We start from the raw sequence: 25,263 nt of genomic DNA on the forward strand, positions 1-25,263 counted from the left end.
ACAGAGCTTGGATGGCGTGTACAGGTACATCTGCCCATGCAGCTTCAACACGATACCACAGTTCATCAAGAGTAGTGACTGGCGTATTGTGACGAGCCAGTTGCTCGGCCATCATATTCAGTTGGTGAGAGATCTGGAGAATGTGCTGGCCAAGGCAGCAGTCGAACATTTTCTGTATCCAAAAAGGCCCGTACAGTACCTGCAACATGCGGTCGTGCATTATCTTGCTGAAATGTAGGGTTTCGCAGGGATCGAATGAAGGGTAGAGCCACGGGTCGTAACGCATCTGAAATGTAACGTCCACTGTTCAAAGTGCCATCAATGCGAACAAGAGGTGACCGAGAAGTGTAACCAATGGCACCCCATACCATCACGCTGGGTGATACGCCAGTATGGCGATGACGAATACTCACTTTCAATGTACGTTCACCGCGATGTCGCCAAACACGGATGTGACCATCGTGATGCTGTAAACAGAACCTGGATTCATCCGAAAAAATGTCGTTTTGCCATTCGTGCACCCAGGTTCGTCGTCGAGTACACCATCGCAGGCGCTCGTGTCTGTGATGCAGCGTCAAGAGTAACCGCAGCCACGGTCTCCGAGCTGATAGTCCATGCTGCTGCAAACGTCGTCGAACTGTTCGCGCAGATGGTTGTTGCCTTGCAAACGTCCCCATCTGTTGACTCAGGGATCGAGACGTGGCTGCACGATCCGTTACAGCCATGCGGATAAGATGCCTGTGATCTCGACTGCTAGTGATACGAGGCCGTTGGGATCCAGCACGGCGTTCCGTATTACCCTCCTGAACCCACCGATTCGATATTCTGCTAACAGTCACTGGATATCGACCAACGCGAGCAGCAATGTCGCGATACGATAAATCGCAATCGCGATAGGCTACAATCCGACCTTTATCGAAGTCGGAAAGGTGATGGTACGCATTTCTCCTCCTTACACGAGGCATCACAACAACGTTTCACCAAGCAACGCCGGTCAACAGCCGTTTTTTGTATGAGAAATCGGTTGGAAACTTTCCTCGTGTCAGCACGTTGTAGGTGTCGCCACTGGCGCCAACCTTGTGTGAATGCTCTGAAAAGCTAATCATTTGCATATGACAGCATCTTCTTGCTGTCGGTTAAATTTCGCGTCTGTAGCACGTCATGTTTGTGGTGTAGCAGTTTTAATGGCCAGTAGCGTAGGTAGTGAATGCAGCTGTGGCCACCAGAAAATGGAGTGCCATGTGGATAAACCGGAACATTTCCGGCCTATTCTTCTATTTGAGATCAAAAGAGGGTGGACAGCAGCGGATGCAACCAGAAACATTTGCTCCATGTGCGGGGATACTGCCACTAGGCAGAGCACGGCAAGAAAATGGTTTCCTCGTTCGAAGGAGTATCGTCTTGACATTAGTGACTCTTCGTCATCAGGAAGAACTTTGGGGTTCGATGAAGATCGTATAAACGCATTGATCCACAATTATCCACGTCTGTGTACTCGAGAACCGGCAAATATGATGAAGTGTGATCTGTCCACAATCTTGTAACGTTTGTATGCAGTGGGGAAAGTTGAAAGATCGGATGTATGCTCTAACAAGGGGAGGCCGCCAATTGTGAAATTCAGATTCGATTCATACTGCGCATAATAAAAGCTCATGGCCGGAGGTGTAATGTGGCAAAGCACCAAGATGCACTTCTCAGCCGTTGTCGAGAAAATCGACACTTAAAAGGAACCGTTGCGGTGAAATACTCTCTACGATTGATAAATGTCTACAGCGTGGTGGTGCAGCGGTAAGCGCTCGGATTCGTAATCCGAAGGGCGCCGGATCGAATCTCGCGCCATGTAACTTTTTTTTTAGTATTTGTTTTTTGTAATTTAATAATTAATTGTAATTAATTGTAATTAATTTAATAATTAATTGTAATTTAATAATTAAATAATTCCCGGCAATCAGTTGCAACCATTATGCATATAATAAGTTGTTGAAAGTCGTTTGTCGTGGAAAAACTGGCGACTTCGAACATCATTATGTTTTCCGCAAACAAAGTTGTATTTCACAAACGTTGTTAATTGTCTTCATAATGTTAACCACGTATAGTTGACGGAAGACGTAGAAACGAATACGTATAGCGTAAGTCAAACGTTCGAATTAGAATAGAGACCCCACAAACACAAACTTGCTGTGGCAGGTATGAAATATAAACTCCGTTACTCGCTCGTTACACTTGAATGGGCCGAAACGAGCCGCCGCATAACAGCGTAGTTGCGTGCTAACTTCGAAAGAAGGTAGATGCGGTCCCTAGCGCAACTTATAACATCGTCGAAAATCAGTGCGGACGGGAGAGCTTTGGTACACCCTGTTAAACAAACGGGAAAATGGAGGCGGTACAATTGGAGACCGATCCGCCTTCACCAACATGCATAAGCAATTAATTAATAGTTATATATATATATATATATATATATATATATATATATATATATATATATATATATATTTGAATTGCAAAAAACTAATAACAAAAAAATATATGGCGCGAGATTCGATCCGGCGACCTTCGGATTACGAACCCCAGCAGTTACAGCTGCGCTATGACGCTGCAGAAAATCATTAATCGTTGAGAGTATTTCACCGCAACGGTTTCTTTTAACTGTCGATTTTCTCGACAACGGCTGAGAAGTGCATTTTGGTGCTTTGCCACATTACACCTCTGGCCATGAGCTTTTATTATGTGCAGTATGAATCGAATCTGAATTTCACAATTGGCGGCCTCCCCTTGTAAGCCAAACTCACACAACACGGCGGGTGGCCATATGTGAATATCTGCTTGCTCGTCGTCAGCTGGCCGTGAACAACACAGGCCGTTCCTATGCCGTATCGTTACTGGTGACTAGAAGTGTGTCTTTATGCTAGCACAGGAAAAAGAATGGAACGGTGGATCCCAAACATAGCACCAACTCTTCATTCAAAGACTTGTGAGCATCTGGTGGGATAGGGGATGGTGTTGTACCAAGAATTGCTTCCCCGAGGTGTAACTGTCCCTGCTGACGTTTAGTGTCAGCAACTGAGACGTGTTGCAGACGCAGCTCAAGAACAGCGACCAGCAAGAGTGACGCTACTTAACAACGCCTGACCGCATTCTGCTAGACTGACAAGAAACACTATGCAAGTGTTGTGTTGGGAAGTTGTTCCACGCTCACTTTATTCACCTGAACTTGCGCCCTCAGATTTTCATCTTTTCCCCTGTCTCTATCGAACAACCTTCGACGAACTCCCTTACCAGATGGAAATGCGCTCTGAATATGGCTCGACAGTTCTTCATCTCAAAAACACGTCGCGCAACCGAAAAGTAACCGAGCGTTGGCAGACTGTTGTAAATAGTGAAGGAGAAAATATTTTTCAGGACTAAAGTCTCTGTTGTATCTGTTGTGTTTATTAAAAATATAGAAAAATGCTAGAACTTATGCACCAACCCAGTAGTTTCTATTCAAGATGGTTATCACATGCATAAGAGATATCACAGGCGACGTTGTTCAAATTCTCGGTAATGATTTTAGCCCTAAAATATGATTTTCAATGAAAGGCCATACCTTTACATTTATTTGTGCGCATTTTTACATTATACTGTTTAAATATGTATGTAAGCATATATAAGGAATACATACATCGGTAAGGACCATACAGGTCGGTCGCAGGTTCGAATCCTGCCTCGGGCATGGATGTGTGTGATGTCCTTAGGTTAGTTAGGTTTAAGTAGTTCTAAGTTCTAGGGGACTGATGACCACAGATGTTAAGTCCCATAGTGCTCAGAGCCATCTGAACCATTTTTTTTTAACCATACAGGTCGTCTTCCGTATCCGCCAGTATAATGTAGCTACACCACCTCATCAAAAGTATCCGGACACACCCAAAAACATACGTTTTTCATATTAGGTGCATTGTGCTGCCACGTACTGCCAGGTACTCATACCAGCGCCCTCAGTACTAATTAGACATCGTGAGAGAGCAGAATGGGGCGCTCCGCGGAACTCACGGACTTCGAAAGTGGTCAGGTGATTGGGTGTCACTTGTGTCATACGTCTGTACGCGAGATTTCCACACTCCTAAACATCCCTAGGTCCACTGCTTCCGATGTGATAGTGGAGTGGAACAATGAACGGACACGTACAACACAAAAGCGTACAGGCCGACCTCGTCTGTTGACTGACAGAGACCACCGACAATTGAAGAGGGTCGTAATGTGTAATAGGCAGACATCTATCCAGACCATCGCACAGGTATTTCGAACTGCATCAGGATCCACTGCAAGTACTGTGACAGTGAGGCGGGAGGTGACGAAACTTAGATTTCATCGACTGGCTGCTAATAAGCCACACATCATGCTGGTCAATCCCAAACGACGCCTCTTTTGATGTAAGCAGCGTAAACATTGGACGATTGAACAGTGAGAAAACGTTGTATGGAGTGACGAATCACGGTACAGAATGTGGCGATCCGATGGCAGGGTGTGGGTATGGCGAATGCCTGGGTTCAAAATGGCTCTGAGGACTATGTGACTTAACATCTGAGGTCATCAGTTGCCTAGAACTTAGAACTACTTAAACCTAACTAACCTAAGGACATCACACACATCCATGCCCGAGGCAGGATTCGAACCTGCGACCGTAGCAGTCGCGCGATTCCGGACTGAAGCGCCTAGAACCGCTCGGCCACCGCGCCCGGCCGAATGCCTGGGTTATCGTCATCTGCCAGTGTGTGTAGTGCCATTAGTAAAATTCGGAGGCTGTGGTGTTATGGTGTGGTCGTGTTTTTCATGAAGGGGGTTTGCACCCCTTGTTGTTTTGCGTGGCCGGCCGGTGTGGCCGTGCGGTTCTAAGCGCTTCAGTTTGGAACCGCGTGACCGCTACAGTCGCAGGTTCGAATCCTGCCTCGGGCATGGATGTGTCTGATGTCCTTAGGTTAGTTAGGTTTAAGTAGTTCTAAGTTCTAGGGGACTGATGACCTCAGAAGTTAAGTCCCATAGTGCTCACAGCCATTTGAACCATTTTTTTGTTTTGCGTGGCACTATCAGAACACAGGCCTACATTGATGTTTTAAGCACCTTCTTGCTTCCCACTGTTGAAGAGCAATTCGAGGATGGCGACTGAATCTTTCAACACTATCGCGCACATGTTCATAATGCACGGCCTGTGGCGGAGTGGTTTAACGAAAATCAACATCCCTGTTATAAACTGGCCTGAATCCTGTAGAACACCTTTGGGATGTTTTGGAACGCCGACTTCGTGCCAGTCCTCACCGACCGACATGGATACCTCTCCTTAGTGCAACACTCCGTGAAGAATGGGCTGCCATTCCCCAGGAAATCTTCCAGCACCTGTTTGAACGTATGCCTGCGAGAGTGGAAGCTGTCATCAAGGCGAGGGGTGGGCCAACACCATATTGAATTCCAGCAATACCGATGGAGGGCACCACGAACTTGTAAAACATTTTCAGGCAGGTGTCCGGATAATTTTGATCACATAGCATATCTCCAAAAAAGAGTGATTTATACACTTTCCATCTTATTTGGTAGAAATTTCATTTCTCTTTTTGCGAGTTATTGGTAGTATCATCTGCCCTTGTCTGACTGGTTACATGATCCTGCTTATTCCTGTACTTGTGGTTGAGTTGACATGTATCTTTATACGCAGTGCCGTATGATCATTACAGGCGCGTGACGTATGATTGTCCGCCTGCCTGGGTTACTTCCCTTCAAGTGGACTCTCCCAACATTCCACTGTTTCGTTTATCTCAGCCAGCGTCAGTAGTATCGTTGGTGTATGTCGTTACGTGTTGAGATGAACGGGTTTGAATTTAGTTCCATTGTTCGCTTGTTTCGTTTTTGTCGGTGTTAAAATGCTAACCATTGATGAACATGTGTTTCTAGTCAAACAAGTGTTCAAAGCTGGCGGTAAATACACAGTTTCAGTTCGTCAAACATTTAATTCAGTTTTCCCGGAGACAAGACTCCCACATCGGGATACTGTGCGACATTTGATTAACAAATTTCAAAGATCGGGTTCAGTGACAGATGCACCGAGAAGTGGTCATCCTAGCGTTTTTTCTGAGGATAAACTGCTCCATATTACAGATAAATGTGCACGAGTCCGAAAAAGTCAGTAAGAAAACTCGCCCAGGAAATCGATGTTAGTGTCGGAACGACCCACACAGCTGTAAGGAAAAAATCATGGAAAGAGACTGCAGTAATGTCAATGCTTCAAAAATTTCGTTCAACAAAATGGAAGAGATATTCTTAATGAAACGTTTTTCACTGATAAGGCGTGGTTTCATTTATCCAAGTACATGAACTCGCAAAATTCTCGTATGTGAAGTACTGCAAATCCATCGTGTATTCATGAGGAACCACTTCATTCTGTGAAAATAGGAGTTTGTATTGCAATCTCTAGACGTCGGATTGTGGGTCCCTTTTTTTTTTTTTTTTGCAACGAAACAGTAAACGCACAACGATACTGCAGTGATATTCTGTGCCCATTCATAGGAGAACTTGTGTTGAATGAAATAATGAAAGCTTATTTTCAACAAGATGGTGCCATCGCGCATACAGCTCGCGTTTCAATGTCACTGCTTGCTGATGTTTTTGGTGATCGCATAATTTCACAGGGACTTTGGCCTCCACGATCGCCTGTCCTAACACCACCTGACTTTTTCTTCTGGGATGCAGCGAAAGCAACTGTCTATAAAAACCGTCCAAAATCCATCGATGAATTGAGAACTGCAATATCCACTTTCACTGCTTCTGTTACGGAAGAAATGTTACAGCTTCTGTTTGTAAACATGGTTAGACGAATTGAATTGTGTACTCAACGACAGTGTGGACGCTTTCAACATTTAATGTGAAAATTTGTAAGTAAAAATGAATATTCAATAAATTAATAACTTGCATGTGACTGAGTTTCGTTTCGGTATATTCACTGCGGCATACGGCAAGCGCGGCTAACATTCATACGGCACTGTGGAGAGACTTTTTGAACACCCCGTATTCTTTGAGCATATAGAATCAGAACTGACGTTATAAAATATTGAGAAATGCCATACTCTGCTAAAATTTCACGTAATAAATCTCAACACCCGGGCGAAGACATTTTGTTAATTCGCAAAAGCTGTAGAAGCTTTTCTTTTGTCTGGTTTGTAGAGGAAATAGAGTCTGTACGTCATGTAAAGCCATATTGTTCTTCTATGAGAAAAATCAATGTTAAAGCACTTAACCTTTTGGCAAGTATTTTGGCATGTATCTTAGTTTAGTAGGTCTGTGAACATCTTCTTGCATGTAATCCAGTACAGATCAGGAGGCAGATGAAATACGTTACTGCCATGCACATTAGCTCAGCGCACAAAACATTCGACTCGCCCGTAGAAAATCAGTAACGGTCTAGCCACAATGGTAACACAGTTTCCCGTCAGATCATGGTAATTAAGCGGTTTCGGGCTTGGCTAGCACTTGGGTGAGTGATCGTCCGGATCTGCCGAGTGCCGTTGGCAAGCGGGCTGCACTCAGCCCTTGTCAGATCATTTGAGGAGCTACTTGACTGAGAAATAGCGGCTCCGGTCGCGAAACCTGACACCGGCCAGGAGAGGGGTGTGCTGTCCACATGCCCTTCCTTCCATATCCACATCCAGTGATGCCTATGGACTGAGGATGACAGGGCGGTCGGTCGGTATAGTTGGGCTTTCAAAGCTTGTTTGGAAAGAGAGCTTACTTAAAAGACTGCACTGGTCGCTTTGGAGCTTTGCAGGCACCACAAAACTGATACCAGATGGTCCTGTGACCGTCCACTGCTGACAGCAGTCATGGCAATGAGGTAGTGTGTACATGAGAGCCTGTTGTTCAGAATCAGTGCAGTAAGATGGTTCAACGTGCAGACCTGACAGAATGACAGAAAGGGGGTTACGTGTTTGGACGTGCCCGTGGCTTTATAGTAAATGAAGTCGCCCTATTTATAGGTGTATTGACACACACTGTCCTTATACCTCCCGAGGAGATCACGAATGTAAAATTAGAGAGATTAGAGCGCGCACGGAGGCTTTCCGGCAGTCGTTCTTCCCCCGAACCATACACGACTGGAACAGGAAAGGGAGGTAATGACAGTGGCACGTAAAGTGCCCTCCGCCACACACCGTTGGGTGGCTTGCGGAGGATAAATGTAGATGTAGAATGTGAAACTTCCTCGCAGATTAAATCTCTGTGCTGGACCGAGACTCGAACTCGGGACCTTTTCCTTTCCCAGGCAAGTGCTCTACCAACTGAGCTACCCAAGCACGACTCACGCCCCGTCCTCACAGCTTTACTTCTGCCAGTACCTCGTCTCCAACCTTCCAAACTTTACAGAAGCTCTCCTGCGAACCTAGCAGAACTAGCACTACTGAAAGAAAGGATATTCCGGAGACATGGCTTAGCCACAGCCTGGGGGATGTTTCCAGAATGAGATTTTCACTCTGCAGCGGAGTGTGCGCTGATATGAAACTTCATGGCAGGTTAAAACTGACTGAGACTCGAACTCGAGACCTTCGCAGGGGAGCTTCTGTAAAGTTTGGAAGGCAGGAGACGAGGTACTGGCAGAAGTAAAGCTGTGAGGACGGGGCGTGAGTCGTGCTTGGGTAGCTCAGATGGTAGAGCACTTGCCCGCGGAAGGCAAAGGTCCCACAGTTTTAACCCGCCAGGAAGTTTCATATCAGCGCACACTCCGCTGCAGACAAAATCTCGTACTGTGCAGTGTGTCTACAAGGAATGATGCACCACTCACAGGCATATCGGGCAAGAATATTGGTCCTGACAAGGGAACCTCCCCATCTCACCCCCCCCTCAGATTTAGTTATAAGTTGGCACAGTGGATAGGCCTTAAAAACTGAACACAGATCAATTGAGAAAACAGGAAGAAGTTGTGTGGAACTGTGAAAAAATAAGCAAAATATACAAACTGAGTAGTGTATGGGCGATATAAGCAACATATTGGAGTATGTGAGTTTAGGAGCGCCGTGGTCCCGTGGTAGCGTGAGCAGCTGCGGAATGGGAGCACCTTGGTTCAATCCTTCCCTCGACTGAAAATTTTGCTTTCTTTATTTTTGCATAGTTATGATCTGTCCGTTCGTTCATTGACATCTCTGTTCACTGTAATAAGTTTAGTGTCTGTGTTTTGCGACCGCATCGCAAAACCGTGCGATTAGTAGACGAAAGGACGTGCCTCTCCAATGGGAACAGAAAACATTTGATCGCAAGGTCGTAGGTCAACCGATTCCTCCACAGGAAAACACATCTGATATGTTCTATACGACACTGGTGACGGCATGTGCGTCACATGACAGGAATATATTGTCGACCCACCTAACTTGTACGCTTGGCGAATGGGTAAAAAGATTCTTCTACGTTGCCCGATTTAGGTTTTCTTGTGGATGTGATAATCACTCCCAAAAAAGTGATGAAAACATATGAGTTTTTCACGTAAACTGAAAATAAAAAATTAAACTTTTCACTCGATGGGCGATTTGAACCAAGGACCTTTCGTTCCGCAGCTGCTCACGTTACCACGAGACCACGGTGCTCCTGAGTTCCCAGCGTCCTTAATGTTGCCTATGTTCCCTTGAACTACTCAGTTTATATATTTTGCTGATTTTTTCACAGTTCCACACAACTTCTTCCTGTTTTCTCAATTGATCTGTGTTCAGTTTTTCAAGGCCTATCCACTGTGCCAACTTATAACTAAATCTGAAGGGGGTGCGATGGGGAGGTTCCCTTGCGAGAAGAGCCTGACAGGGACTGGAGATCAGCGTCGACGACAGGCGGTTTGAAGAACTCGCCAGGAATCACCTTCTGTCAGTGAGCGCAGGTCCATCTCGACCTGTTTCCGCGTGAACATTGCAGAAGGGAACTGCATGCCGTGGGCATTTGGAGTTAGGTGCTCGCAAAAGGCCATCGCTCACAGTGGCCGCTCGTTGTTAGTGAGCCAGGCAACATAGAAACTGGGCAGCAGCTGACTGAGCATGTGTGGTGCGGTCCTGCGACTCCTTACTTCGCCTCTTCTCAAATGATGCATGGTCTCTAGTGCAGCGGTGGCCCAGTAAGCGTTTATCAGCTTCTGTGTGGAGGCTGTAATTCAGGGCAGGTGGTTCTGTCATGTTTTGGGGTGTTTCTCGTATAATATTTCTCATATGACATCATACTCACAAGGGGAGGCCGCCAATTGTGAAATTCAGATTCGATTCATACTGCGCATAATAAAAGCTCATGGCCAGAGGTGTAATGTGGCAAAGCACCAAGATGCACTTCTCAGCCGTTGTCGAGAAAATCGACAGTTAAAAGAAACCTTTGCGGTGAAGTAATCTCTACGAGTAATAATTTCCTACAGCGTCGTGGCGCAGCGGTAAGAGCTCGACTTCGTAATCCGAAGGTCGCCGGATCGAATCTCGCGCCATGCAGCATTTTTTTTTAGTATTTGTTTATTGTAATTCAAATATATATATATATATAATTCCCGGCAATCAGTTGCAACAATTATGCATATAATAAGTTGCTGAAAGTCGTCTGTCGTGGAAAAAATGGCGACTTCGAACATCATTATGTTTTCCGCAAACAAAGTTGTATTTCACAAATGTTATTAATTGTCTTCATAATGTTAACCACGTATAGTTAACGGAGGACGTAGAAACGATATTCCGAAACGAATACGTATAGCGTAAGTCAAACGTTCGAATTAGAATAGAGACCCCACGAACACAAATTTGCTGTGGCAGGTATGAAATATAAACTCCGTTACTCGCTCGTTACACTTGAAGGACAGATGTTGAATGGGCCGAAACGAGCCGCCGCGTAACAGCGTAGTTGCGTGCTAACTTCGAAAGAAGGTAGATGCGGTCCCTAGCGCAACTTATAACATCGTCGAAAATCAGTGCGGACGGGAGAGCTTTGGTACACCCTGTTGAACAAACGGAAAAATGGAGGCGGTAAAATTGGAGAGCGATCCGCCTTCATCAACATGCATAAAGAATTCATTTATTTATATATATATATATATATATTTGAATTACAAAAAACTAATAATAAAAAAAAATATTTCATGGCGCGAGATTCGATTCGGCGACCTTCGGATTACGAACCCGAGCGCTTACCGCTGCGCCACGACGCGGTAGAAAATTATTAATCGTAGAGAGTATTTCACCGCAATGGTTTCTTTTAACTGTCGATTTTCTCGACAACGGCTGAGAAGTGCATCTTGGTGCTTTGCCACATTACACCTCTGGCCATGAGGTTTTATTATGCGCGGTTTGAATCGAATCTGAATTTCACAATTGACGGCCTCCCCTTGTCAGTAACACTCATTCAGGTTTTCATGTTCATGAGCCAGTATGTTTCATGAGTTTGTGGTTTATAAGTTAGTTTGACATGAGTCTCTGTACGTTTTGCTAAATGTGGCCTACTTTCCGTCGCGCGTCAACATCTCACGCCCAGTGTTCCGTGCCTCTAACTCCACTGCACGCCCCCTGCAGCCAGCCTGTGCCGACATCACACGTGCCTGTCTGTCTGTTGCTAGGCTTCTACAAGGAGCTGCCTCCGCCGCTCTCCACCGAGGCCTGCCGCCGGCTGCAGTACCGCAGAAAGAGCGACTCCGTCAGGCGGCGAGTCCGGGAGAAGTTCTACAAGATCTGGTGAGTGCCGCTCCGCCAGCCAATCATTTAACCCCTAGGTGCCCTGCAGCTACCTTCGTGTCTGATCTGCTTCGCCATATGACGCCCTAATGTGATGAAAGATGACACTCGAGCTTTCGGGTCGGATCCACTTCATCAGGTGCCAGCCAGTCTAACCACTAGGCAACAGGTGGCTTCCTGACTGAATTGTTTCGCCATAGCAGTGCAGTGCAAGGTGACACAGAAGTTTTTCGAACATCTCTCTCTCATTCATAACTTGCTCAGTGTTGTTCCCATCTGCGTTTTAGGACGCATAGCAAGATTTAGCATGCCACTCAACCTTTCGGGACGACTCACCGCTTCATCAATTGCTCAAATGGTTCAAATGGCTCTGAGCACTATGGGACTTAACAGCTATGGTCATCAGTCCCCTAGAACTTAGAACTACTTAAACCTAACTAACCTAAGGACAGCACACAATACCCAGCCATCACGAGGCAGAGAAAATCCCTAACCCCGCCGGGAATCGAACCCGGGAACTCGGGCGTGGGAATCAATTGCTCAGTGTTGTGTTGCACTCGCTGGGCGTCTTGCAACACGCAGGGAGAAAGTAGGGGAAACTGGCCACTGTAAAGGAAATTTAAATTCTACCAAACCATAGTAAACGATAGAATAGGGGCGCCCAAGATTTCGATTCGTGGGCTGTGCCCTGGCACGAGTTCCAGAATGCTCAGTTTGCAGGATGTTTCCCCAACCGCCACGCCACGCTCTCTGAGTAGGAGCGGGGTCAGAGAAACTGCATATGCACTGCAGTTCAATGGCGGTGCAATCGCACTGAATACGACTGTTTTATATTACACATTTCTCAGAAGGGAACATCCCCATCGCACCCCCCTCAGATTTAGTTATAAGTTGGCACAGTGGATAGGCCTTGAAAAACTGAACACAGATCAATCGAGAAAACAGGAAGAAGTTGTGTGGAACTATGAAAAAATAAGCAAAATATACAAACTGGGTCGTCCATGCGTAAGATAGGCAATATTAAGGGCAATGTGAGGCGAGGAGCGCCGGGGTCCCGTGGTTAGCGTGAACAGCTGCGGAACGAGAGGTCCTTGGTTCCCCCAGAACTTAGAACTACTTAAACGTAGCTAAGCTAAGGACATCACACACATCCATGCCCGAGGCAGGATTCGAATCTGCGACCGTAGTAGCAGCGCGGTTCCGTACTGAAGCGCCTAGAACCGCTCGGTTACAGTGGCCGGCGCTGTCATAGTAGACGAGTGGTGAAGCGTTTACATTCGTGCTTCCCGAGACAAACGTGTGTGATTCGATGGTTCGGTTTTCGCTCAAATTTTACAGCCGCCATGGTAGCTATGTTCACGCCGGCACGGTAGCTCAGCGTGTTTGGCCACAGGGTTAGCTGCCCTCTGTTCCAAAAAAAAAAAAAACTGAGTGACTTGGTCAACGGTGAACTTGAAACAATGTCGTGGGACGTCCGCCCGGAGCAAACGCAACGAACGATAAGAAAAAAAAAATGAGATCAACAAAAAAAGAAAAAAAAGTGGTTATCGATCGGGCGTTGCAAGAAGGTAGTGGGCGAGGCGACGGTTCGAATACCACTATGACTGAATTTTTGATCTACCTTTTGTCGTCACTGGTTTCATAATTTAATTTATATGACATTTGAGATATACAGGGTGATTCAAAAAGAATACCACAACTTTAAAAATGTGTATTTAATGAAAGAAACATAATATATCCTTCTGTTATACATCATTACAAAGAGTATTTAAAAAGGTTTTTTTTCACTCAAAAACAAGTTCAGAGTTGTTCAATATGGCCCCCTCCAGACACTCGAGCAATATCAACCCGATACTCCAACTCGTTCCACACTCTCTGTAGCATATCAGGCGTAACAGTTTGGATAGCTGCTGTTATTTCTCGTTTCAAATCATCAGTGGTGGCTGGGTGGCCGAACACCATATCCTTAACATACCCCCATAAGAAAAAAATCGCAGGGGGTAAGATCAGGGCTTCTTGGAGGCCAGTGATGAAGTGCTCTGTCACGGGCTGCCTGGCGGCCGATCCATCGCCTCGGGTAGTTGACGTTCAGGTAGTTACGGATAAGGTTTCATAACTAACCTTTTTCGTAGGACTCTCCATACAGTTGATTGTGGAATTTGCAGCTCTCTGCTAGCTCTGCGAGTCGATTTTCCTGGGCTGCGAACAAATGCTTGCTGGATGCGTGCTACATTTTCATCACTCGTTCTCGGCCGTCCAGAACTTTTCCCTTTGCACCAACACCCATTCTCTGTAAACTGTTTATACCAACGTTTAATACACCACCTATCAGGAGGTTTAACACCATACTTCGTTCGAAATGCACGCTGAACAACTGTCGTCGATTCACTTCTGCGGTACTCAATAACACAAAAAGCTTTCTGTTGAGCGGTCGCCATCTTAGCAACAACTGACGCTGACGCCTAGTCAACAGCGCCTCAAGCGAACAAATGTACAACTAAATGAAACTTTATAGCTCCCTTAATTCGCCGACAGATAGTGCTTAGCTCTGCCTTTTGTCGTTGCAGAGTTTTAAATTCCTAGAGTTGTGGTATTCTTTTTGAATCACCCTGTAATATAATACAAAAACACGTATATTTGCACGAAGTATTTGCAACAAGTTTCAGTTTAATCTACCTTTTTTCATCACTGGTCATGTAATTTAATTTATACCACATTTCAGCGATAATGTAATTAACAAACACGTGTGTTTATATGAAGTATTTGGATCAAGTTTCAATTTTCATTTTCCATATCGGCATGACAAACATCTCGGGACGTGTAATGTCGAGAGCACATCCGACGAGTAATTGTACATTACTGTTGTGGTCTGCCGCATCGTCACTAACTATATTACTGATAGTGAATAATATCATTCGCATCATCACTTATCGTGCTTTGACTTAGGCTTTCCGAGCCTGTCCCTCATCTTAGAAAATTTAATTACGGATAGTAAATGTTCAAATAATATGAAATTCTCTACAGCTTCATGAAAATGCACGTCGTCTTTTTTTTTTTGTTGTTATATTACCTCCCAGAGGCCATATAAATTGAACTATGTAACCAGTGATGAAAAAAAAGAGATTAAAAAGTAAGTGTTTGCGTGATCCTTACCATCGCCTCGACAAAGACCTTTTTTGCAGTGCCCCAACCCTTACTGCTTGCTGCTTGCAGTAAACGACTTTGCACAGATACATCAGCTACATAATAGACGCCTAAAATTTCTCTTGGATTTTCCCGGAGTTACCACAGTAGTGCACCTTATTACCTGCATATGTCAAAAAAATGTCGAAATTCCTCCAGCTGTATTAAGGCGTTGGTTTTACTGGCAACTAGTTTCGATGCTGTTACAACATCATCTTCAGACCCATACTTGTTGACGGCAACCGTATGTGTCTAACACTAGTAGTCAGTGGTGAGATAGGCGTGTTCCATGAGGAAGGCATACTACCTGGAACACGCCTATCTCACCACTGACTACTTGTGTTAGAAACATGCGGTTGCCGTCAACAAGTATGGGTCTGAAGATGATGATGTAACAGCATCGAAACTAGTTGCCAATAAAACCAACGCCTTAATACAGCTGGAGCAATTTCGACATTTTTTAACATACCGGGTGATCAAAAAGTCAGTATAAATTTGAAAACTGAACAAATCGCGGAATAATGTAGATAGAGAGGTACAAATTGACACACATGGTTGGAATGACATGGGGTTTTATTAGAACCAAAAAATACCAACGTTCAAAAAATGTCCGACAGACGGCGCTTCATCTGATCAGAATAGCAATAATTAGCATAACAAAGTAAGACAAAGCAAAGATGATCTTCTTTACAGGAAATGCTCAATATGTGCACCATCGTTCCTCAACAATAGCTGTAGTCGAGGAATAATGTTGTTAACAGCACTGTAAAGCATGTCCGGAGTTATGGTGAGCCATTGGCGTCGGATGTCGTCTTTGAGCATCCCTAGAGATGTCGGTCGATCACGATACACTTGCGACTTCAGGTAACCCCAAAGCCAATAATCGCACGGACTGAGGTCTGGGGACCTGGGAGGCCAAGCATGACGAAAGTGGCAGCTGAGCACACGATCACCATCAAACGACGAGCGCAAGAGATCTTTCACGCGTCTAGCAATATATGGTGTTTTTCTTTTTGGTTCTAATAAAACCCCATGTCATTCCAAGCATGTGTGTCAATTTTTACCTCTCTATCTACATTATTCCGTGGTTTATTAAGTTTTCAAATTTATACTGACTTTTTGATCACCCGGTATATTATACTAGGTGACGTCCCAAGTCGTCCATTACAATTATGGATATACGAAGATTTATTAGTTGCAGTTTTAATGGCCTCCTAAAGGTTTGCAAATTTTGACGTAAATCCGTAATCCGAATGTCATTGCCGCCCCTTGGCAGCTAAGTCGTTTGTTTGTATTTCATTCCGAGAACTTTTCAAATTACCCTCGTAGAAACAGTGTTACTTTTAAATATAAACTTTCGGCTTCTTAGGCGATAGTCAGACACCTTAATACTAAACAGGAAGTCCACGCAACTAATGTTGATGACTGTGTGGGTAAGGGGGATGGTGGTTATAGGCCGTGCTTTTTTTCTAAAAAAAAGTTTGAGGGTACTCCGACATTGGATATAATGCAGCGAAAATTACTTATAACTGAAGCATGAGATACCACCCGTCTACTTTTAGCCATGACGTCATCAGCATGTCGAAATAAAAAAAAAAAAAGGTATCTGACTCATCAGTTGACTTTAACAGCTCAAATGAAGCAGGCGATACTGAGAAACAGCTAAACATACAAGAGAATGTGGTATCGAAAACTTCAGTCTACATCACCTCAAATGAAGCATGCGATTCCCGTCAACCCCTGAACAATAAAGGTTTACAGTTCCACTTTCGTCATCCACTGATGTTGAACTCCCTGGCTTTTCCCTCGCACACGAATTATTGACAGTTTTTGGTTTTTTAGATGCAGGAGAACAAGTAAAATCGTTTGTTAGTTTTCTTGTCATTTCTCAACTCCAATTTAACTTACAAGTTGCAACAAAAGACAGGCCTCCCTGTAAAAATTTGCACAACTGACAAGAACGGAACGGCAAACGCAAGCGAATAAAGAACAACAAAATAAAGATGGCAATGAATCGCGAAGGACCATGGTAGCAGGACCGTAGAGATACCTATCGGTAGCTCGGCTTTTGAGCGTACGCATACCCGTTTAGCTCTACCATCGCCCACTATTAGCGAACGAGGGCACTACATGCTTGTCGAACTGGCTGCCAGCTATTCAGTTGTCGAGAACGGTTGTCGCAGCTTCGAAATGCTTGAAACAGTCAATGACATCGCTTTTCCCACCAAAATGATCTCTCGTATCGTTCTCATTGCAATTACCAACACGAAAAATGAAATAAAAAATTTACTTCCGTGAAATAAATCTTTGGCACTCTTCCAAGTTCTCAACTTTGTAAAAAATAATTATTTTGTCGACAAAAATGTATAGGGGAACGCATCCCCCAGCGTTCCCCCAGGAAAACATGCGAATGCACCGATTGGTACGGATAGGATCCGCTGGGCGTAAGGAGTGTTGGACCCCAGATCACGTAAGAAACAGATTGCCCGCTCGCTTGGTCTAGCAGGCAACCCTTGTCAGGGAACGGCCACCAGGCGGCAATAGCGTCGCACCCTTACTTGTGGAATCAACCACTAGATGGCACTCCGTTCTGTGAAATATGTGGCAACATCGGCCGAACGCTTGCAGCTTTTCCACTATTTGGCGTCTGTGAAGTACAGCTGTTTCTGACATACCGGTGGTAGTGGACGGAGTCGTCATGTCGAGGGCCTGCGAGTATATCAACTGTGGAAGGAGTAGACGAACAAATCTTGAACTAAAAGTGTTCAGATTTCCCGTCAAAGATAAAGAAAGGTTACGCGAGTGGATTTTAAATTCAGGTAAATCAATAAATTAGTTACGAGTAAAATTAATAAAGAGCCCTAAGCATTCGATCCTATCTACATTTTGTCGGTCTTATTCTGATATAACGTGGCAGCCCTTCCTGTACAAGAATCATATCATATAATTTTTAAATGAAATCTTTGCTGCAATATGGACTTTTTTAAATGTTCAAAGACAAGTGTAGTAGAACTGTCTCAAAACTGAAAGTTATAAAAAATATGTAATTCATTCATATTGTATTTAAGTACCAAATAAAGGTTCTCCGTTAGGCTGCACAAATAAGTTTCGTTGCCTGTCCTTGATCACTCTACCACGTTTAACTAGAAAGAAGTAATGTGTTAAATCTGAGCAAAACAGTACTGCTTGTGACAATGTAGATGTGCTGACCGCAAAGTTAAGATATTTACCATCACAGAATTTTTTTTACTCACGATATTTAAAGTTTCACAATATTTTTTTTTTCGAAGATATCGTTGTTAAGTGCGTACACGAAATTATATTCGTTTACAGCTAATAGTAAGCAAATGCAAAATGTGGTTATACTTAAGAATGCTTACAGAAATACTTAGAAAAGAAGCAAAAATCTGTTTCTTAAACTTATTTACAGTCTCAATGTGAAAAATATCTTGTAGTTATAACTCACCTAATCCCTATACATACTTTATGCAAAATAAATAATTATGTCGGTAATGTCAGGACGCGAAACCCACTGCTCAGTGCAATATTTGTCAGTAAATTAACGGAATATATTTCAAAGACGTTGAGGTTTTGAAAACTTTCTAGTGTTAACCTGCACGTGGAGATCGTTTTTACCACCATAATCCGTATCAGAAGAGCTGTATAACAAAGAGGAAATAGACGGCGTGGAAGGCGAGTGTAAAACCTATGCGACTGCAATACAGTCTGGATTTAAACAGTAACTCACGAGAAATATTTGCGTGTTACTTTTCATTTATTTAATTTCGCTTATGATTGTGAGAAGTATCCCTATAGTGGAAATAAACTTGGTTTTTAGAATTACAGGAGCTAATCTACATTCTTCGATTGAAAACTCGGGAAAAACTATAGCCAATCATAGTCTACAGTCAGCTGTGTGACGAATGCATTTCGCGCGCATCGCTCTAGCCGAACACAAATCAGCGTCATTGACGTCACCGAAGATACAGCGTTGCCAATTCCGCGACATGGACAGGTCAGCTAGCATTGGAGCGTCGCCTGCGACATCTGTTGACCGACGGGAAAACTATTGTTACGGTTGCCTGTTCCGCAGTAAGGACGGTCAATCTATTTCTTACGTGATCCGGGGTTGGACTCTGGAGAGGGGCGGACGGGTTTCATTCACATTCCGTCTGCAACTCTGCGGGGGGGAGGAGGAGGAGGCGCGCAGACCGGCCGGGCTGTCGATAATCACGTGGCCGTCGACTTCGTGGAAAAGTACCAGACCCTGCTAAAGGGGTTAGACTGGAGTGCCGTGATGCGGCGCGGTGACTGAGAGAGGGTGGGTGGCGGCAGAGGGAGTAGTGGAAGGGGGCAGAGGGGGTGGGGGGCGTTGCGGGGGAGGAGGGGGGGGTGAAGTCGTCGGTTGCCGGGGGACGGGAGGGGGCGGAACTCTGCCTCCAGTGAATTCTGGCAGAGCTGGGACAGCGACGCACCGACGTCGCTATGCAAAGGCAGGCTTCAAAGTTTTCACATAAACTATAATAACAATATTTATGCAATATTCCCCTGGTTCTTGGAGGAACATAGACATATTAATAACTTGGATACTCAGTTTTAATGTTTTACAATAATATTTGTGTAATAGTTCGTTATGAACTGGCTTCTTAGACCATCGTCAGAATACTAAACAGAAAGTCCACACAGCTTAAGTGAGAATTCATAGCTGGTTGGTTGTTTGTGGGAAGAGACCAAATTGCGAGGTCATCGGTCAGAATTCATAGCTGTACAAGGTTTGTTGCACAAAGATGAGTGACATTTTATTACTATATCGAGACAAAACACAAGAATAATATAAAGAGACCGGCCGGGATGGCCGAGCGGTTCTAGGCGCTACAGTCTGGAACCGCGCGACCGCTACGGTCGCAGGTTCGAATCCTGCCTCGAGCATGGATGTGTGTGATGTCCTTAGGTTAGTTAGGTTTAAGTAGTTCTAAGTTCTAGGGGACTGATGACCTCAGAAGTTAAGTCCCATAGTGCTCAGAGCCATTTGAACCATTTGAAGTCCTGATGAACTGCCGTTTGGCTTCTTAGGCCATCGTCAGGTAACTGAATACCAAACAGATAGTCCACTCAAGTGAGAATTCGTCATCAAAGATATGTGATATTTTATGACTGTGTCGATACAAGACACAAGAATGACGTAATATACCATGACGTGGAGGACGCATAAATTGGCCAGCCCGTTCTCCTGATCTTACACCTCTGGACTTCTTTCTGTGGGGTACGTTAAAGAAGAGTGTGTACCGTGATGTGCCTACACCCCAGAAGATATGAAACAACGTATTGTGGCAGCCTGCGGCGACATTACACCAGATGTACTGCGGCGTGTACGACATTCATTGCGCCAGAGATTGCAATTGTGTGCAGCAAATGATGGCCACCACATTGAACATCTATTCGCCTGACATGTCGGGACACACTCTATTCCACTCCGTAATTGAAAACGGAAACCACGTGTGTACGTGTACCTCACCCCTCATGGTAATGTACATGTGCGTCAGTGAAAAAGACCAATAAAAAGGTGTTAGCATGTGGACGTAATGTGCTGTTCCAGTCTCTTCTGTGCCTAAGGTCCATCACCGTTCCCTTTGGATCCCTACGTAATTCGGTGCTCTCCGATACACACGATCGAACAGCGGAGGAGTGGTACTCAAGCATCAACTTTAGGTTACAATATCTCCGGATGTAATTAACATTTTACAATGCAACAAACGGCACTGATTACGTATTTGTTTATGTGTTCAGATGTGCTAACAAAACTAACGGGGCTCCATTTAAAAAAAAACGTAGGTTTGTGTAAAAAAACATACTTCCGTGCTTTTTTTTTATGGTTTGTATTAACCAATTACACTAGCCCCTCTCCTCACATTCGGTCTGTGGAATCGATTCGTCAGTATTTGATGTGGTTTACGAAATATATCCAGCGGTAACGTTAGGTGACTCACCATGTATATATGATGTTACAAAAAGGTACTGCCAAACTTTCAGGAAACATTCCTCACATATAAATAAAGAAAACATGTTATGTGGACATGTGTCCGGAAACGCTTAATTTCCATGTTAGAGCTCATTTTAGTTTCGTCCTTCCACCTACGCACAATGGAGCACGTTACCATGATTTCATACGGGATACTCTACCTGTGCTGCTAGAACATGTGCCTTTATGAGTACGACACAACATGTGGTTCATGCACGATGGAGCTCCTGCACATTTCAGTCGAAGTGTTCGTACGCTTCTCAACAACAGATTCTGTGACTGATGGATCGGTAGAGGCGGACCAATTCCGTGGCCTCCACGCTCTCCTGACCTCATCCCTCTCGACTTTCATTTACGGGGGCATTTGAAAGCTCTTGTCTACGCAATCCGAGTACCAAATGTAGAGACTCTTCGTGCTCGTATTGTGGACGGCTGTGATACAATACGTCATTCTCCAGGGCTGCATCAGCGCATCAGGGATTTCGTGCGACGGAGGGTGGATGCACGTATCCTCGCTAACGGAGGACATTTTGAACATTTCCTGTAACAAAGTAAAGTCATGCTGGTACGTTCTGTTGCTGTGTGTTTTCATTCCATGATTAATGTGATTTGAAGAGTAGTAATAAAATGAGCTCTAACATGGAAAGTAAACTTTTCCAGACACATCTCCACATAAAGTATTTTCTTTCTTTGTGTGTGAGGAATGTTTCCTGAAAGTTTGGCCATACCTTTTTGTAACACCCTGTATATATATCAAAAAAACTTTTGCAACTCCTCGGTTCTGAGAGTTCCGGAACCTGAACAGAAAATTGGAATACAGATCAACATAAAGATCATTTCCCCACATTTTATCGCTCATCAAAACCACACATTGCATGCTGTACCACCATACAGCGAGACCTTCAGAGGAGGTGGTCCAGATTGCTGTACACACCGGTACCTCTAAAACCCAGTAGCACGTCCTCTTGCATTGACGCAGCCTGTATTCGTCATGGCATACTATCCACAAGGCCATCAAGGCACTGTTGGTCCAGAGTGTCCCACTCTTCGATGGAAAAAAATGGTTCAAATGGCTCTGAGCACTATGGGACTTAACATCTGAGCTCATCAGTCCCCTAGAACTTGTAACTATTTAAACCTAACCTAATGTCATCACACACATCCATCCCCTAGGCAGGATTCGAAACTGCGACCGTAGCGGTTGCACGGTTCCAGACTGAAGTGTCTAGAACCGCTCGGCCGCTCCGGCCGCCTCTTCGATGGAGATTCGGCGTAGATCCATCAGAGTGGTTGGTGGATTACAGCCCTTTCCAATCTATCCCAGGCATTTTCGATAGCGTTCATGTCTGGAGAACATGCTGGCCATTCTAGTCGAGCGATGTCGTTATCCTGAAGGAAGTCATTCACAACATGTGCACGATGGGGGCGCGAATTGTCGTCCATGAAGACGAATGCCTCGCCAATATGCTGCCGATATGGTTGCACTACCGGTCAGAGGATGGCATTCACGTATCATACAGCCATTACGGCGCCTTCCATGACCACCAACGGCTTACGTCGGCCCCAAATAATGCCACCGCAAAAAGGCAGGGAACCTCCACCTTGCTGCACTCGTTGGACAGTGTGTCTAAGGCGTTCAGCCTGACCGGGTTGCCTCCAAACACGTATCCGACGATTGTCTGGTCGAAGTCATATGCGACACTTATTGGTGAGGAGAACGTGACGCCAATGCGTAGCGGTACATTCGACATGTTGTTGAGCCCATCTGTACCACACTGCATAGTGTCGTGGTTACAAAGATGGACCTCGCCATGGAAGTTGTGCATCATGCAGCCTATTGCGCTCAGTTTGAGCCGTAAGATGATGCAAGACTGCATGTTGCTCGTACTGTCATGGCCCACATCTTTACAGAGGGTGTTAATGCTGTTGTCCCGGTTAGCACGTTCTCCAGATCTGTCACCTACTGAAAACATCTGGTCAATAGTTGCCAAGACAATGGCATGTGAACACTCAGCAGCCACAGTAACTATAGTATAATACACTCCTGGAAATGGAAAAAAGAACACATTGACACCGGTGTGTCAGACCCACCATACTTGCTCCGGACACTGCGAGAGGGCTGTACAAGCAATGATCACACGCACGGCACAGCGGACACACCAGGAACCGCGGTGTTGGCCGTCGAATGGCGCTAGCTGCGCAGCATTTGTGCACCGCCGCCGTCAGTGTCAGCCAGTTTGCCGTGGCATACGGAGCTCCATCGCAGTCTTTAACACTGGTAGCATGCCGCGACAGCGTGGACGTGAACCGTATGTGCAGTTGACGGACTTTGAGCGAGGGCGTATAGTGGGCATGCGGGAGGCCGGGTGGACGTACCGCCGAATTGCTCAACACGTGGGGCGTGAGGTCTCCACGGTACATCGATGTTGTCGCCAGTGGTCGGCGGAAGGTGCACGTGCCCGTCGATCTGGGACCGGACCGCAGCGACGCACGGATGCACGCCAAGACCGTAGGATCCTACGCAGTGCCGTAGGGTACCGCACCGCCACTTCCCAGCAAATTAGGGACACTGTTGCTCCTGGGGTATCGGCGAGGACCATTCGCAACCGTCTCCATGAAGCTGGGCTACGGTCCCGCACACCGTTAGGCCGTCTTCCGCTCACGCCCCAACATCGTGCAGCCCGCCTCCAGTGGTGTCGCGACAGGCGTGAATGGAGGGACGAATGGAGACGTGTCGTCTTCAGCGATGAGAGTCGCTTCTGCCTTGGTGCCAATGAAGGTCGTATGCGTGTTTGGCGCCGTGCAGGTGAGCGCCACAATCAGGACTGCATACGACCGAGGCACACAGGGCCAACACCCGGCATCATGGTGTGGGGAGCGATCTCCTACACTGGCCGTACACCACTGGTGATCGTCGAGGGGACACTGAATAGTGCACGGTACATCCAAACCGTCATCGAACCCATCGTTCTACCATTCCTAGACCGGCAAGGGAACTTGCTGTTCCAACAGGACAATGCACGTCCGCATGTATCCCGTGCCACCCAACGTGCTCTACAAGGTGTAAGTCAACTACCCTGGCCAGCAAGATCTCCGGATCTGTCCCCCATTGAGCATGTTTGGGACTGGATGAAGCGTCGTCTCACGCGGTCTGCACGTCCAGTACGAACGCTGGTCCAACTGAGGTGCCAGGTGGAAATAGCATGGCAAGCCGTTCCACAGGACTACATCCAGCATCTCTACGATCGTCTCCATGGGAGAATAGCAGCCTGCATTGCTGCGAAAGGTGGATATACACTGTACTAGTGCCGACATTGTGCATGCTCTGTTGCCTGTGTCTATGTGCCTGTGGTTCTGTCAGTGTGATCATGTGATGTATCTGACCCCAGGAATGTGTCAATAAAGTTTCCCCTTCCTGGGACAATGAATTCACGGTGTTCTTATTTCAATTTCCAGGAGTGTAGTTGAAACAGCATGGAATGACCTTCCAGATTGTATCGGCTGAGCTCAGTTCAACTCAGTGCCAAACCGTGTTAGATCCATCGTTGCAGCCAGAGCTGGTAGTTCCATGCACACTACATTCACAGATTGTACATCCCTAACACTCTGGAGACCAAAGCCGAGCATAGATCGGGCCACAAATTTGTGTTAAAGAGACGTCTCCCGAGTATAAGTCGGGACGCAATTTTCTCGATGCACGAGCCACCGGTAGCTTCAAAACTAGACTCATTTAGTATGAGAGCGAAGTACTGCAGTCTCGGTGTCTGTCCCTCGAGCAGCTCAGCGTTCTGTTGTTAATTTATAGAGTTATTTCGACAGAAACATTAGCTAGCGTAACAGATGTCACGAATGGGTGAGCAATTTCGTGTGTGTTCTCGTGAGGTTTCTCAGTGTTCTGTAATTGTGCTACAGATAGGTCTGCTTTGTTGAGTGAGAAAGAAATTGTGGAAGATCAGGAGAAAGAAACTGCTCAGTAAGTCACCTCAGACTTTTTGCATGGGAGCATACTTACTGTCATCATTATTTTAAAATTCGTAATCTATCAAAGCAAATACCAAAAATAAATCTTGAATCTCTATTGGTATGTACCGGGCGATCAAAAAGTCAGTACAAATTTGAAAACTTAATAAACCACGGAATAATGTAGATAGAGAGGTGAAAATTGACACACATGCTTGGAATGACATGGGGTTTTATTAGAACCACCCCATATTGCTAGACGCGTGAAAGATCTCTTGCGCGCGTCGTTTGGTGATAATCGTGTGCTGAGCCGCCACTTGCGTCATGCTTGGCCTCCCAGGTCCCCAGACCTCAGTCCGTGCGATTATTGGTTTTGGGGTTACCTGAAATCGCAAGTGTATCGTG

The 25,263-nt window shown here is 45.4% G+C and overlaps 1 protein-coding gene across 1 annotated transcript in view; it reads left to right on the forward strand.

Annotated features, from left to right (window-relative positions):
* LOC124553397 (high affinity cGMP-specific 3',5'-cyclic phosphodiesterase 9A) overlaps positions 1-25,263 on the forward strand; it is a 223,355-nt gene that overhangs the window by 101,840 nt on the left and 96,252 nt on the right. The window contains exon 5 of the mRNA XM_047127263.1: positions 11,582-11,696. Within this exon, the coding sequence (XP_046983219.1) occupies positions 11,582-11,696 (115 nt within the window). The remainder of the gene's footprint in view (positions 1-11,581; positions 11,697-25,263) is intronic.

Source organism: Schistocerca americana, chromosome 11, assembly GCF_021461395.2.
Source record: "Schistocerca americana isolate TAMUIC-IGC-003095 chromosome 11, iqSchAmer2.1, whole genome shotgun sequence".
In the NCBI taxonomy this organism is placed as follows: domain Eukaryota; kingdom Metazoa; phylum Arthropoda; class Insecta; order Orthoptera; family Acrididae; genus Schistocerca; species Schistocerca americana.